The sequence below is a fragment of the Electrophorus electricus genome, chromosome 14 (genome assembly GCF_013358815.1).
Source record: "Electrophorus electricus isolate fEleEle1 chromosome 14, fEleEle1.pri, whole genome shotgun sequence".
Lineage (NCBI taxonomy): Eukaryota > Metazoa > Chordata > Actinopteri > Gymnotiformes > Gymnotidae > Electrophorus > Electrophorus electricus.
Window position 1 is genome coordinate 14865907 of NC_049548.1, and position 15016 is coordinate 14880922.

The 15016-nt window shown below is 42.6% G+C and overlaps 1 protein-coding gene across 1 annotated transcript; it reads right to left on the reverse strand.

The window, feature by feature from the left end:
* Window positions 1–6800: 6800 nt before the first annotated feature.
* Window positions 6801–11116, reverse strand: tekt3 (tektin 3). The gene is made up of 7 exons (XM_027026211.2): window positions 10541–11116; window positions 9626–9709; window positions 9399–9469; window positions 9099–9242; window positions 8343–8565; window positions 7277–7431; window positions 6801–7017 (listed from the first exon to the last, which is right to left on the reverse strand). The coding sequence occupies exons 1-7, from the start codon at window positions 11114–11116 to the stop codon at window positions 6801–6803; spliced, it is 1470 nt and encodes a 489-aa protein (XP_026882012.2).
* Between the last annotated feature and the right edge of the window lie 3900 nt (window positions 11117–15016).

Below are 15016 nucleotides of genomic sequence, written 5' to 3' on the forward strand. Positions count from 1 at the left end.
TATTTGTCCACGAAGGGGGAGGTCTGTGTGTGTGGTATAATTCGTTTTCTGCAGGCTTGGTGGGCATGTGGTCTATCTCTTAAATGTCATATATTATGTAATTTCATTTTAAAACCATTTGTCTCAAGTGCATTTGCAAAAACCAAAACAGCAAACGACACTGAGTCCAGATACTGCTGAAGAACACGGTGCTCTAAGGAGTCTAAAACGCCAGTGCTAGTGAACCGTGACACGAAACATTAGTGTTTAATACACCCCCTTAAGTGATTAGCAAATTATTAAGCCCTTTTTGAGCTAAACTGATGTAGCTACAGCAAAGGAAACTGGGCTGTGGAGTGCAGTGACACTCCCGGCACTCACAAATTTATGGAAAAGGTTTGGCATTCCTCAGATAATCCTGACCATGAAGTGGAAATGAAATGACATGAGTAAATCACTCAATTCTGCAACTGCAAAACTGTATACATTAAACGCTTTTGAGATCATCATGCTCACTGATAAAGAAGTGAACTCAGCATGGACGTTCCTCTGTGACCAGGCACAGTAAGCACAGCTATCTGAATTGGGGCAGGGTGGATAGCAGAATTACTGCTGCCATAGCAGCCCCATATATGCCAATGTTTGTGGAAGCCTCTGTCTGGAGGAGAGAGGAGCCAGTAGGTAATCCAACATAAGAGCTCTGAAAGCACACTGCACACACACCACCTGATATGGGGCTAATGTTACACTGAAAAGATGATTGTGTGTGTGTGTATGTGTGTGTGTGTGTGAAGCAGAGAGAGAAAGGAAGAATGATATTGTGTGTGTTTGTGTGAAAGTGTGAAAAAAGTGTGAAAGCGAGAGAAAGCGTGTGTGTGTGTGTGTGTGATACTCACCAATATTAGTGTATCAAGTCTTTTCTGGTTTGTTTTGGTTTGTAAAGTGGTTGCTGCACCCTGTGGGTAATTTGGGTAATTTGCTCTGAATACCCCCTCCGTGATGACTTGCACAGAAATGATACAATGGCTTGCACACTTTTGTACACCCTTCAGTCCGTTAAAGCGCCATGCTTTGCACACGCTAAAACTATGTGCCCTCTTCACATTTCCACACATTGCATGAGTCTCCAACCTGTTAGTTAGAAAAGGCAGGGCACCGTGCTGAAATAACAGCAAAAAAAATGTCTGACTCTTTAGCTGAAACCATGTGCTCGAGCATCTAGCACACTGGACTCTGGTTCTGGAGAAGCCGTGCTCTTAACTCTGCACAGGTTTATGGGTGGCTATGGAGCTGGTTCTACAACCCCTGATTGAGGCATTAAAGTTCTGAACCTAAAAGCTATACTGCAGTAGGACAGTGGTAAGGTCAACAGGAGGTTTTTTTCATCTGACATAGTTATTTTCCACCAAAGGTCTTCATCAAGAGAACCAGTAAACCATGGTTTCCCTCAGAGACATGTGCTTATGTTATCTATTCAACTTTGACCAAATTAAATGAGATGCTATGAGGGAGAGAACCGTTGTCACCAGTTTGGTTATTATCTTAAAGTCATTGCCAGGAATGCTTGTCTGTCATCAGAGGAAGTGAAGTTTTCAGTTTCACCCCCCAGAGATGAGTCTGGTGGTGGATGATTCAGAATTAACAGGATATTTGAAGCTTGGTTGGGACTGCACTCAAACAGTACACCAATGAGCCCTGACACTGAACTGGGGGCTCTACCTTTCTCTAATAGTTCAAAAAATGTTTAACTACATCCCCTATTCACACTGGGGTGTTAGTTGTTTGGTTTTGCTATTGTTCTGGTCTTCTAGCATGTTTGGGGGAATTTGGGAAAAAGAGAGAAAAGTAAAATCTGTCAGAGAGGACTAAGCTTGATGGTTTGGGCATGGTGGCTGTTTGTTTTTTTCAAACAGCTTTCACAAAGTTCAAACAGATTTCAATTTCACATTTGTAAACAAATCATCTGTATCCATGTAGTTTTTTCTGTGCAGACTGGAAATCATTTACAGTGATAAGCTGCATTTTAGCTTGACCATTGACATATGCGTGCATATAGCCAACACTTAAAATGTCAAATGTTTTTCACAAACATTGTTCATTGGTCTCTTGATACATCACATACAATTTATTCACAATTTAGACAGGAGCACTTTCCTCGAGGTTTACCAAGGCTCTCAAAGCTCATGGAAGCCCCCACGGTTAGGGTGTTTTATTTCTGAAGGTTGGGAGCAGTCGGTTGTTCCCACAAAGCTTCTTAACTGAGGTGTACCTGCACACACTGTTTTGTTTGCCCTTATCCTGCTGCCTCTATGTGTGTCCCGAGACCTGTCAGCATAGTTTCATTACGCTAACAGAGTACACACAGCCATAAGTGCAGCACCAGTGAAACACTCATCACACTCTCAGCATCAGGCAGGGAATTAGAGCATTGCAAACCTTTATTTAAAACATATTTGCACTATAATAGTTTTTGGCGTACTGGGCTGTACCTAGATCTCATTCTGAAGCAATGCATCATACTTCCTGTGGTTTCCCTGGAGACGGAACCAAAAATAAACACAGAAGGAAATAAAAATCCCTGAATCATCTGACAGCATGATTCAATACAAAAGACAACTGTAGGGGGTGGGAGGGAATGACAGATATAAGGGGTTATCCTCAAACGCATTTCTCTGAATTTAATGTTTCTACTGCTCTTACTCTGAACATAAAGTTAATTTTATGAGACCAGTAGCTGACTCACCCTCATAAAATTCTCAGACCATTATACCCTATGCTGTTCCTCTGACACACCAAACCACTCGGTCCTTTCTCCCATTAATAACAGCTGTGGGGAAACTGGGAGTCATGTGAATTTATTTGATTACGCTGTATTTTCTAGGGTGTGGGTGCAGCTTGACTCAGTCTGCTGGGTATGATATACATTGTTTGTCTCCACTTTTTTTCCTGACCATCCTTAGACCCCGCCTCCAGTCTTTGTTTGCTTTCGGCATTCTCGACTTACAAAGATGCCCCCGGCATGAGGATAAGTGCTGTTGTGCTTTGGCACTTCAGTTCACTCCCAGTGTGACTCCATGCAGTACACAGCTAAAGTAGCTGTTACCTGAGAGTGACCCTGGGACCTCAGGGGGGAAAAAAAGCTCCAGTTGAAGAAACATATCAGAACAGGAACCCAAGTCCTTACCTGCTGCTCACCTCTGGAGAACAGCTTCCACAGTGATGCCAGCGCTGGACTGTCACCGCTGTTACTGCTTCTTTAGCAAATCATTCAACCAAATGTTTATCAAAGTACATTTTTATGGTCCAGGCAATGAACTTTATAAATTAACTATAGATGCATTTGGAAAATGACATATGGTAAAACGTGATATAAAACTGGGTGTGTGGGTGCGAGTGCATGTGCATGCGTTTGTTTAGCTAAATGTTTTTGCGTGTAATGTCCAGTATGCACATCCAGTATGAAGAGTGTTCTAGAGGCATGGCTGAGACTGTCAGCTCAGGAGCAGTTCAATGAGCTGGTTCTGGGCTGTGGTCTACTTGCAGCTAGAATGATGGACACATGGCACACATGGCACTTACAGCCCCTTATCGGGCCTGCCTCAGATATCCTGTGTGATAAAGCATAAATGTGTCTGTGTTCCTGTTTTGGGGCTACGTCACTGAATTTTCAAGAGCAGCGTCCATTATTCAGTCTCTTTGTTTGTCTGCTGCTCACAGCGTAAAACCTGAACAAAAAGAGCTGAAACTGAACACTTTTCTTGTCTCTGTCTGGCTGTCAGAGTTCAAACGTTAATGGATGCATTTAAGATTTGTTGACCTCTGAGGTTTAGCCTGGCGTCACTGTGGTTGTGAAGCTTCTGAGATGATAGTGCACCGAGAGGCACGTGACAGCTACTTCTTCTTTCTCTTTCTCTCTCTCTCTCTCTTTCTCTCTTTCTCTCTCTCTCTCTCTTTTCTGTTCTGTGCTTCTGAGCCTGTGCTGAGCATGGCTCACTGCTCATTTTGCCACCTCAATCCAAGCTCACTGAGGTAATGCAGACCTTAGGAAAGATCTCAACATATAAGCAAATGTATGAAATCACTGAGATTTGGTGTGTAAATTCACAATAAGTTTGTCCCAAATCATAGCTGATGGTGTTTTATTTTGGATTTTGCAAACTAAAAGGATACATGACTGAACCTAAACTATTTGTACAATCATAAAGACTCGTTTTCCCACTTAGACAGTGAAACATTCCTGTAAGTTACTCCCGATATCGACAGATATCAATATATGCAAGGCACTGTGAATTTAAATGCAAAAAACATTTTATCTGAAGGTTGTTTTGTTTTTGTAAACAGCAATTCCAAAATGATTTTGGTTAAGGGACACTTGATGTAATTCCGTTTTCTTCCTCTCTGCCCCTGTCCAAAGCCAGTGGAGAGACTCGTGTGAGTTAGCTCGTGGCAGAATGAAGGTGAACGGCTGTGAGGGTTATAAATAACCCATAAATATGCATGGACTGTGGCCCGGGATTCCAGAGCAGATTCTCAGGGCACGGGGTTGAGAGTAGAGGACGAAGGCCAGCTATTTGCGTCCACCGCACCGTGTGTATCATTGGGGAGGTCGGGGCCAGAGAATGAAGCACAGCCATGTTGACATTTGGTGGGTGGGGCCTTAGTCTATACCACTTAACATGCATAATAATGAAGCGTTTAACATGGGTAATGATTAAGTGATGAGAGATTTCCCACCCGCGATGATACGCTACAAGGGGTCGAAAAGCAGAGACAGTCAGTGGGGTGGAATGAGTTTGACATTGGAGAAAGAGACACCATGGTGGAACAGAAATGCTTTGTGATTTATTAAAAACACATTAATGATCTTTGATGTGATATTATTAAAGACTGACTGCTTTTTGGGTCATGTGAACAATGTGATTCATTGAAACACCCAGAGAACGCTCATCTGCAGTAAATGAATCAGGTCAGGATTCTAACTGCACACATGATGGGGTGTTTAGAAAGCTCATTTGCTGCTTGTACTCTTCTGCAATAACATTATTGAGGAGTCCAATGTTGTAATATCAATTAACAGTATGTTGTACTGCACTAATGGCGAGCCTCATCCATGTTCTCCCCGCTGGTGTTGGTCCTTCTTCTGCAGGAGATCAAGCAGGAAGAAGCTTTGATTTATTTGCCATGTTTCTATGGTCATCAGAAACATCTGGGGGTTTTTTCAGTGGTTTAAGTGGCTGTGTCATGCAAAGGACTCAACAGAAGACAAGTAGATTTTCAGCATTTGACAATCAAATGGAACTTTTAGTGGCGCCATCATAACAGTAAAAGATTTTGATTATCAGACACAAAAACTGCAGGTTTCTGTATGTGGAACTGAGAGAGAGACAGAGATAGTATGAGAGAGACACAGAGACAGTTTGAGATCAATCTATCTCACTGGCTCATGTGGGCTAGCACCACATTCCCTGATGGTACCTTGCCACACCTGAGTACTGAATCTCATTATAGTTTTTTGTCTGCACTACTGTGCCTTAGTGGGAATCCTGTGAACAGCAGTGGAAATGGGAAAATTACTTGGCAAGAAATGACCCAAAATAAGCAGATACATATTACTATGCAGTTGACAGCATTAACCCTAAAGCCAGTCCCTTCTGCTGTGCACATGCACGCTACAGAGTAAAGTAGGGGGCTCTCGTTTTCATGTGAAAGTCGAGGACAAACACTGAGTCATATTTGTTTTGACCAAGACTTGACAGATCTGTTTAAACTCCCAGATCAGGCCTGGGAGCAGATCTCAAAGCCAAATCAACAGAAATGAATCTATCTCACAGGCTCCTGTGGGCTAGCACCACATTCCCTAATGTTTTCACTGTTCCATGTGTTTCTCCATCATTCAATTCCCTTTGATGGAAAGCGGCAATCAAATGAAGGCGGTAATGGAGGGTTTTCAGTCTTTTTCCTTCATCATTGGAAAAAGAGAAGAACGACATTGACAGCACAGAAGGGAAGTGTGGAGATTTATATGTAACATGGAAGATATTTTTACGGCTCATTTGTAAGGCATGGTAAAGTTTACTGATAGATACACAGAGTAAAAGTGTGCATAAACTGAACGTCTTTGATGTGACTAGGAGAAGTGACCACTTTATCTGTCACAAGTTACTCTTTGTGAAATCCCAAACCTTTGCGGTTTACTTAAGTCAGAATAAATAACTCTATCTATATATATCTGTCTCTCTGCCTCTCCTTTCAAAAGTGCTGCTAGCCAGCTAACTGAAGACTCATCTCTACCACAGCACAAAATACCAATAGAAAATGTAGAATAGATATTGTTTATAAAGACCCCAGTTCTGAGTCCAGTAAAATAGCTATAAGAGGATATCTCTCAGTGACACACTGGTTCACTATAATTCTGTGATTTTCCAACTGCACAGCATTAACCTGTCTATTTTAATTCAAGTAAAACAGCTTTTATAACACACACATGACTCCTGATGTCACACCAGGCCAGCATATGTCCAGCTCAGGATTAGCACCAGTCATGGGTTTTGTAGAAAATCAACAAAGCTAATACCCATCTGTTAGGGGGCAAGTCAGACTGTCAAGTGCATGTCTTAAATACTAGTTAAAGCTAGAGCAAAATATGAGAGCTGATTTAACTTCCCCTGAAGGAGTACTTTAACCAAATTCTAATAATTCTAACAATCACCACTTGTTTTCAAACTTCAATAGCAACATTAGCAACTATTAGTGAAGAGTTCCTACAATAATATTTAAGGTTAAGATCGTAGTGGCAATTAGCTTGTGAGGAGAACCTGGCTCTAAGTATAGCCCACCAGACGTGGGGTACTGGGGAAGGTCTTTCTCATGCTCATGCACCGCTCCTGATCCAGGAACAGGGAGTTAGCCTTGACAGAGATGTCATGCTCCAAAGTTACTTTAGTCTTCACCAGGTTTTGCAGGGTGTTTTCTGCCTCCATCAGTCTCTCTCTCAGCTTGTGAATCGTGTCTTCGATCTCTCTCACCTCACTAACCAACCTGAGAGTGAAAGAGAGAGAGAGAGAGAGAGAGAGAGAGAGAGATATGTAGAGAATGAGAAGGAGGGTGGGGTAAGATCAGTAGAAAAAATACTGATGACAACAGTGTAAATGCTAAAGAGCTCACAATCACAAGGACACATATTCATTGTTCAGTAATGAATTTTGATTTCCATGAAAAAGATTTTACATGTCAGTGTGCAGAGACAAGTGATATTCTTTCAAAATCGTCTATTCTATCAGGGCCTCCATGATTTCACCTATGATATGGATTGTCTCTGCAGAGTTCGATGTTGGGTCGGCGGGTTCTCTCTTCCAGGCGTGTCTGGGCTACTTTAAGAGGGTTCTCCTTATCTCGAAGTGCCTTTTTCAGGGCTTCAATGAGCATCTCAGTCTGGAAGATCTCCTGAAGGGTCTGGAAGAGACAGAGGAAACACTTTAGAGATTTTTGTTTTTGATTTTGAGGTAAAATTACAAAATCACAATTCTAAATATGTAAAACCAGAGGTATTTCAATTTGGACATCAAATCCAAGTCTGAGTCTAGATCTTGTAAACACTGGTAGTTAAATTGACCACCAGGAATCTGGGTAAAGGAAGGGAGAACAATCTGCAGTATCTGCAATCTGACCTCGTGGACTGTGATTTGAATAGTTCTGCACTAAATTCTATTAGTGATTTTATGGCATTTAATGTGGAGTTCCTGACAGAGAGCCTCTGTACAGCCTTCAGTTAGCCATCTGTTCAATAGTAGCTAATGTGTACTGCCCTCCATTCAATGTGCTTATCGCAGAAGCCTAGTGCAATCAGTCCATCTACTTGAGGGTCTTTCAACACATGCAGTTTGCAGAAATTCCATCCTTTATGAATGCCTGATATCTGAATTTAGCACATATATTCAGGTACGAATGGAGGTGAGCGATTTTCAGGTTGGAGAATTTGTAGAATTGGGAAATATGTATGAATGAATGCATTGAATGTGCTTGGCCTGTCTTTCTGCCAGCCATTTGCAGCAGCTGACTTGCATTACAGAATTGAAAGTGATCTGCTTTGATTAAAGTTCTGCTTATGAGAGCAAACGATAATGGCAGTGGCATTTCACAAAATATGCTAGATGAAACCACAAAGCATTCTGAAAACCCCTTACAAGAGAGACCCAGCACTAACAGATGGCAACATGACTATTTCTCAAATAGGCCACATTTCCCAGCGAAAGCTATGGTTGCATGCTGGCAACCGCATGGTAGCTTTCAGGGGCTTTTATCATGGTTTCCACATTTACATAAGGCCAAACAGAAATGTAAGCACTAGCTGCTGTGCTCTTCACCTTGGCCAAGTGGGTCTGCAGACTGTTTTTGGCTTCGGCAGTCTCAGAAATGCGGTTGGTAAAGGCAACGTTGACGGTGTTGAACTGGTTCCACATCTCATTGGAGGTGGTGTTGAGCAGCACCTCAATCTCATCACGGAGCTTGTGCGACACCAAACGCTCGCTCTGAGAGTGCAGGACGTTGTCGTCGGTGAACTTTGACCAGGAATCAGGCAGACTCAGGCTGTTCTCATAAAAAATGAATTAAAGTGAGACGTGAGTATCTGTCACTGTATTGGGTATTGCACACAGTACAGAGTAGATAGTACACAGTACACACTGCATAGTATCCAGTACATTGTACATAGTACATGGTAAACATTACCTGGTGCATTGCACACAGTACACAGAACATAATTGTGACAGAGACCGTCACTCTCTGAAGGCGAGAATGGTGTGACAGAGAGTTAGGAAGGTTAAATGTATGCTCTGGCTGCTATACCAGGGAGCTGGCTCTTTAGTTCAGTGGTCTGAGCTCTCGTTTATCTCCTGTCAGTCCTGGGTAGGTTGGCTGCTTATAGCCCCCGTTACAGTAATAAACAGTAAAATTGGAAAATAACAATAAATTGCAATAATTATGCAGTCAGAGGAGCTCAGTAATCAATATTTAAGTGGACGTTTGTCTTCTGTGATCTTTTCCACGTTGCTTGTCCCATGTCTCTCCTCAAGTTTGCTCAGTGGATGCTGCGCCTGGAATTGGTGTGGCATGAAACTCACGAGGGCTCCATTCGCTCTATGCCTCTGTAGTAGCTGATACCGTCTGTTGTGTTTCGCATTTGATGACACCTGTCATCTATGCGCTGTGCTGTCACTTTATCACTCAAATCTCTTTCCAGCTCATGCTGTGCTGCTCGATTTGACCTAAGAAAATGCACACACACACACACACACACACACACACACACACACACACACACACACACACACACACACACACACATTGCTCTTTCCTCATTTGTTTCTATGATTTAAGGCAAAGATTGCAGTCGACTGGGGTTAGGTTTATTTGAGACTCACGCCAGTTGTGCGACGGCTTTGTCCAGGTTTCTCCGCATTCTCTCCTGACATGACTTTATCACCTCCACCTCCTAAGGAGGGGGGTGAATATCATACTCATAATCATTGCTGAGATAAAGCAGTGGTTTAATTTCACTTCTGCAAGTGGTGCAATAAGTCTGATATGCTTCATCATTATGAAATTACGAAATGAGTATTAACTTGACTTCATCCAGAGAAAACCTTACCTTAATCAGGTCTTTTTCTACATCATCATGCACCAGATCAATGGCCATCCTTTTCTCTCGATGAAACAAACATTCTTGAGACACCTGCAAATGAAGCACCCCTGACTGGAACATGACAGCAGACAACTTAAGTCCTAATGTGAACACAACACCAGCCTCACACAATCGCAGTGTGAACACAACACCAGCCTGCACAACATCAGTATAAACACAACACCAGCCTCACACAATCGCAGTGTGAACACAACACCAGCCTGCACAACATCAGTATAAACACAACACCAAGGTGAAGGGCCAGAGAAATTCAGTGGTGGTCTTATTTTGAGTTCATTCAACTCACCAGCTATCCAAACCATTAAGCTGCTAGCTGAGGATAATGTCAAGCTGTTAGCATTGCCTGAGGTAGGTTTGTTCAGGCAGGGGAAATGTTCAGCTGTGCAGGTACATTTTTTCTCAGAGACTTGAGAGACCGGCTTGCTACCCTTATTTACATTAAGGATCTTTGTACATCTTTCTCTCAGGTGTCTATTACGTGGAGGTCCCTAAGAAGACAAAGTGCCATCTGATGCCTCCCCACCAACCCAGTTTGGTTACTGAAGCTTTAGGCAGATCACTGTGACATGGTGACATTGAAGAATGACCACCTCTGCCTGTTCTGTCCCAGCTAGTTTTATGGTTACCTAATGACAGTCTCCTGAAAATTTTAAAACAAAAAAGACCTAACAGACACAATTGTGCCTGTTTAGTATCTGCCAAAGGTTTCTTTCAGTTGTGTGGAACTGGACACAGCCCTTAATATTGAACACAAAAGACACAGTGGAAAATAATGATCACCTGTAGGATGATACATACATTGACATGTGAGTCTCTCAGTCTCTCGGTCACATCCACAAACCTCACGCACACCCTCCTCACCTGTAGTGGTCCCTCGGTCTCAGCGAGGGCTCTCTCCAGTCTCCTCTTCACCTCAGTTAGTGTTGCAATCTCCGTGACCATGTTATCAATCTCGTGGTGCAGCTCAGCCCTCCAAAAACTGATGTCATTGAGCCTCTCTCCCAGGTTCCTGCTGGTGTTCTCCTGTGTTCTGCGCGTCAACTGCTCCCGGTCCTGGATCAATCGGATTGTGTCTCTACGCAACCTCTCTGCACTGTTCCTGGATGACTCGGACTCACGGAAGTTGCTCTGATTGGACTTGTGCCAGTCATCTGGCATGTAGCGGGTGCTCAGTGCTGTTCTGTTAGATGGGTAGAACATAGTCTTGGCTCGACTCAGTTCTAAGTTGTCCCTTTGTGCAGTGGACATTATTGAGGGTATAACACTTCCACTCCTGTAATAGGTATTTGTCCTCCAGGGCAGGTTGGCATTCTGACTGGTGGTCAGGGCAGGCTGGAAGTTTCTGTAGCTGGATGCCATTGTGGAGATGGCTGGCAGGAAGTTACTGGTCTTGGGCCGTATGTATGTGGCCGTCTGTGTGGATCCAATCAGCTCCATGTGTCAATCAAAAATCACATTCCTGCAAAACACGCCAGAATGGAATGTCTGCCATAATTGTCATAATGGTAAGAAATCAAAACATTCTAGAAAAAATTGATACCAAAGTAGAAAATTGATTTCACCAAAGTCACCAAGATGCATATCATGTTCTCTTTCACCATGGTTCTGAATTAAAATTTGTAATATTCAAGATACTAAATATTCCAGAAAATGTAAGGTAATTTAGATTGATCTATTGCCTAAATGTTGTGTCTGTTTAAATGTATTGTTTTAGATAAATCTAAACCCAAAGAAACCCTCACTTTAAAAGGACGTTATCCTTTAAAAACTTGTGAAACTAACAAAACTAAAAATTTGTTGTATTCCCATACAACAAATACATAAAACAGCAAAAATCTGAATAGCAAACCCCTGAAAATCATCATAGAAACCAATAGGCTTAATTAGCATAGTAAACATTTGGACAAATGTTAGAGCCTTACCAGTCCGAATCTTGCTTTCACGAGCACCTGAAGTCATTGTGTATTGGGACATCTATGTCAGCCTGAAGTACGTACCATTGTGCATTATTAATAGGCTTGCCTCAACCAGGCGAGCTAGTCTGAGACACTTTGTGTTGTCAGTCAAAAGCTGAAGAAAGAGTTAACCCAAATTACCCACAGCAGTTGCCATGGGACTCTCCATGGGGAGATGGGGGGGGGGGGGTGCATGAGATCTCTCTAAACACAAAGAAGTTCATTTTAGTTCAACATTTGGAGAGAGTACATCTTAAAACTACAGGAAGGGTTTGTCTGTTGGTTTGTTACTCTTTCCCTTTTCTTCCCAACAAGTGATATTACTGCTAACTAGTTTGCAGGGTCAGTTTCCAAGGTATTTGGAGTCCTGACACAGGAGAACGTCATGTGTGGGCCCTTGGACCCCCTGGTGTGTGACTATATGAATCTCCTTTGGCTTGCACCCATCTAGAACCATTCAGTTAGCTGTCACACAATCCAGCCATGCCAAATTAATCGCCCATGACAACAAAAGGGTGCTGAGGCTACTCTCAACTGTAGGCACGCAAGTGCACTGGACTGGTACCTACTGTTATCACACTGAACGACTTTCATACAGCAGTGGACAGCCACCATGGTTTTTTGCTATAATAACTGGACATTTCTGATGAGGTTAAATGTTTACAATACATTTTAGGGATAAGGTTTTAATGCCGCAGTTTTAAAGATGTGTCATGCAGAAAGGTGTTACCTCAGTCCAGACTCCGAGGAAATCCAGATTCCGAGGAAGTCCAGATTCTGAGGAAGTGTAAGGATTTTTGTGCTCATGGGGCAGATTGATAACACATATTTCAGATGTGTGGTATAGGGGTGTGTCACATCTGAACAGGAAGCCCAGCTGGACATAAGGACTTTAATCTTGAAGAATGTGCATGTGTGTGTGTGTGTGTGTGTGTGTGTGTGTGTGTGTGTGTGTGTGTGTGTGTGTGTGTGTGTGTGTGTGTGTGTGTGTGTGTGAGTGTGTGTGTGTGGGTATGTGTGTGTGCGTGTTTGTAGTGTGCAACTGAGAGTCTCACATCTGTATATATTCATTTCTCTCAAACAGTTTTATCTGATAGCAGGCTTTTCAGTATATTGTGAAAGTAAGACACCCACCATTCAAGAATGTGCCAAGGAAGTGGTCATATATCAGTGAATATCCTGTTTTCTACATATCCTGACTAGCGTCCCAGTCTGGGCTGCATATGGCTGAGTGAAGTTTTCATATTCAGATGTTTCACAAAAGTATAACCTGGCACTTTTTCGTCACATATATCAGTCATTTAAATTAATGTATAAACACAGACAGTCATGTTACTGTTTTGCACTTGTTTTTGAGCTGCTAGTTTGAATAAGTCCAACATGTCCATTTGGTAAAGTCCCCGCTAAAACAATGGTCTTTGTTTCACAGTTTGTGCTTTTCATTAACAGAGATTAACCGTGACATAACCCTGACAGATAGCACAGGTGAACGAGCTATTGCTGGTCATAATAAAGTCATAATGAATGTTATGAGTAAGATACCTGATATTAGCACTAGCCTTACCTGTTCAGGACTTTTATTTATATATAAATGGGGCTATGCAAATATATAATTGTGAGATCATGCCGGCAAGCCCTGATGATTTAATGAACCATACATGGACAAATCAGTTAATCTCCACCCCATTAAAATAGCATTCAGGCAGCATGCCACGACGGAATATTAGTTGCTGTGGTGACTGTTACTGGTGTTAGATAATCATGTGCTTGGTGGAGAGAAATCTGAGCTGTGAATCAGTAAGTCAGGTAGGTGATCTTTCCCCCCAGCAGGATAGGGCTACAGCTGGGTAACTAAGGCCTTATCAATCATTTATCCCACAGGAAGCGAGCTTCCACGGCAACTATAACACATCACAGTCAACCACAGGTCCGCTTACCACTGCTACAAACTGGTATCCTTCACGCTGATCAGGAACCCAGAGCAAGGCCAGATATTTGGGTGTGTGCAACTCAGGCCTGAGGAGACTGAGGAGTCTTTCACTCATGCAGACTTTCTGCTATACTGCTGGAATCAGTTTGCAAAATAAACACCAAAGGAGATGCTGCTATTAAAGTAGTTGGACCATACATTGTATCATTGTTTGCCTGGATTCCCCATTTTAAATGTTGGCTATGTTTTCTTCAAGCTGGTTAGGTTTTCTAGTTTCTGTATGATCTTCCTTTTTAAAAGGCTCTCTATGGTGGCTTCAATTAGGTAAAATGAGACAGATCAGCTCTCGTGCCAATTCAGTTCTTTCCATAACCCCAGAGGCTGCATATCGGGACAGACAGCATTTTTGACGGGAGGTGCGGATGCGTGGTGCATCTGCAGTTTAATTTCCTGCCATCTTAGAATACTGGATGGCCCTCATGTAAAATTCACTGCTGAGAGAGCCGTTCTTCAGGGCAAGGTTGTATCAGTGCAATGGTCTTGCTAAACTGGCCAATGATAGCAATAATAACAACACACACACACACACACACACACACACACACACTTACGCACATGCTTTGTTTGACTCTGTCTGCTGTTTGCCCTATGAAGTCATGACTATCCATCTACTACCTAGTGTTCTGGAAACAGAGTGACCTCTGCCATCCCCAAAGACTTTAGCCTAGACCATGAGTGAAACCTTAGCACTGTCTATATATGTTGCAGCCTCACGCCCCTAAGATGGATGAGGTGTTTTGCTACATACCACACGTTTGTGAGGGGTCTGACCCCAGTAATGCAATATCCATAGCACTCAGCTCGCAGAACGGAATCTATTTAGCCGCTTAGGGAAACGAAAAGCCATTTGAAATCCCAAAACATCTTCGAGATGTTGGATCATGGCATGTTGGGAATCATCCAGGACAGGACAGAAGACTTAGCCTTAGAATAGAATAGCACACCGTTTTTTTAGGCTTGTTGCCTTGGGTCCTTGAATGTGGGTACTGAATGCACCATGGACTGGCATATCTGAGTGTGAGCAAATTGATGCAGTCTGAAGCTAAAGGCATTTGTGTGCTTGGCTGGGTCTGTTACATCTTTACAGAGAGAGAGAGAGAGAGAGAAAGTTTGAGAGGGCACAAAAGAGGGTAAGAGAGAGATACTTAAACTAATTGGTACTGCGAGAGAGAGGAAGATGCATATTTACTGTCCAAAGACAGTACATTTCAGCTCAGGAAAAAATGATTGGGGGATCTGGGGAGAGTCAGGAAGGGTCTTGTGTTTACCTTTCTAACGCCCTCCTAATAGACATGAAGGACACAGCATCCAGCTCTCAACAACCAGCTCGCAGATTGTAAATCAATAAATTAATGATATCTCTTTATGAAATTTTATTCTAGCCATATTAAC

What these genes read in the sequence shown, in the direction of transcription:
- tekt3 (XM_027026211.2), bottom strand. Translation starts at nt 11,116, where the DNA reads ATGGAGCTGATTGGATCCACACAGACGGCCACATACATACGGCCCAAG. An exon ending in AAAGCCGTCGCACAACTGGC is followed by an intron (nt 9,243 to 9,398) that starts GTGAGTCTCAAA and finishes GCATTTTCTTAG; the next exon opens with GTCAAATCGAGCAGCACAGC. An exon ending in ATAGAGCGAATGGAGCCCTC is followed by an intron (nt 8,566 to 9,098) that starts GTGAGTTTCATG and finishes TTATGAGAACAG; the next exon opens with CCTGAGTCTGCCTGATTCCT.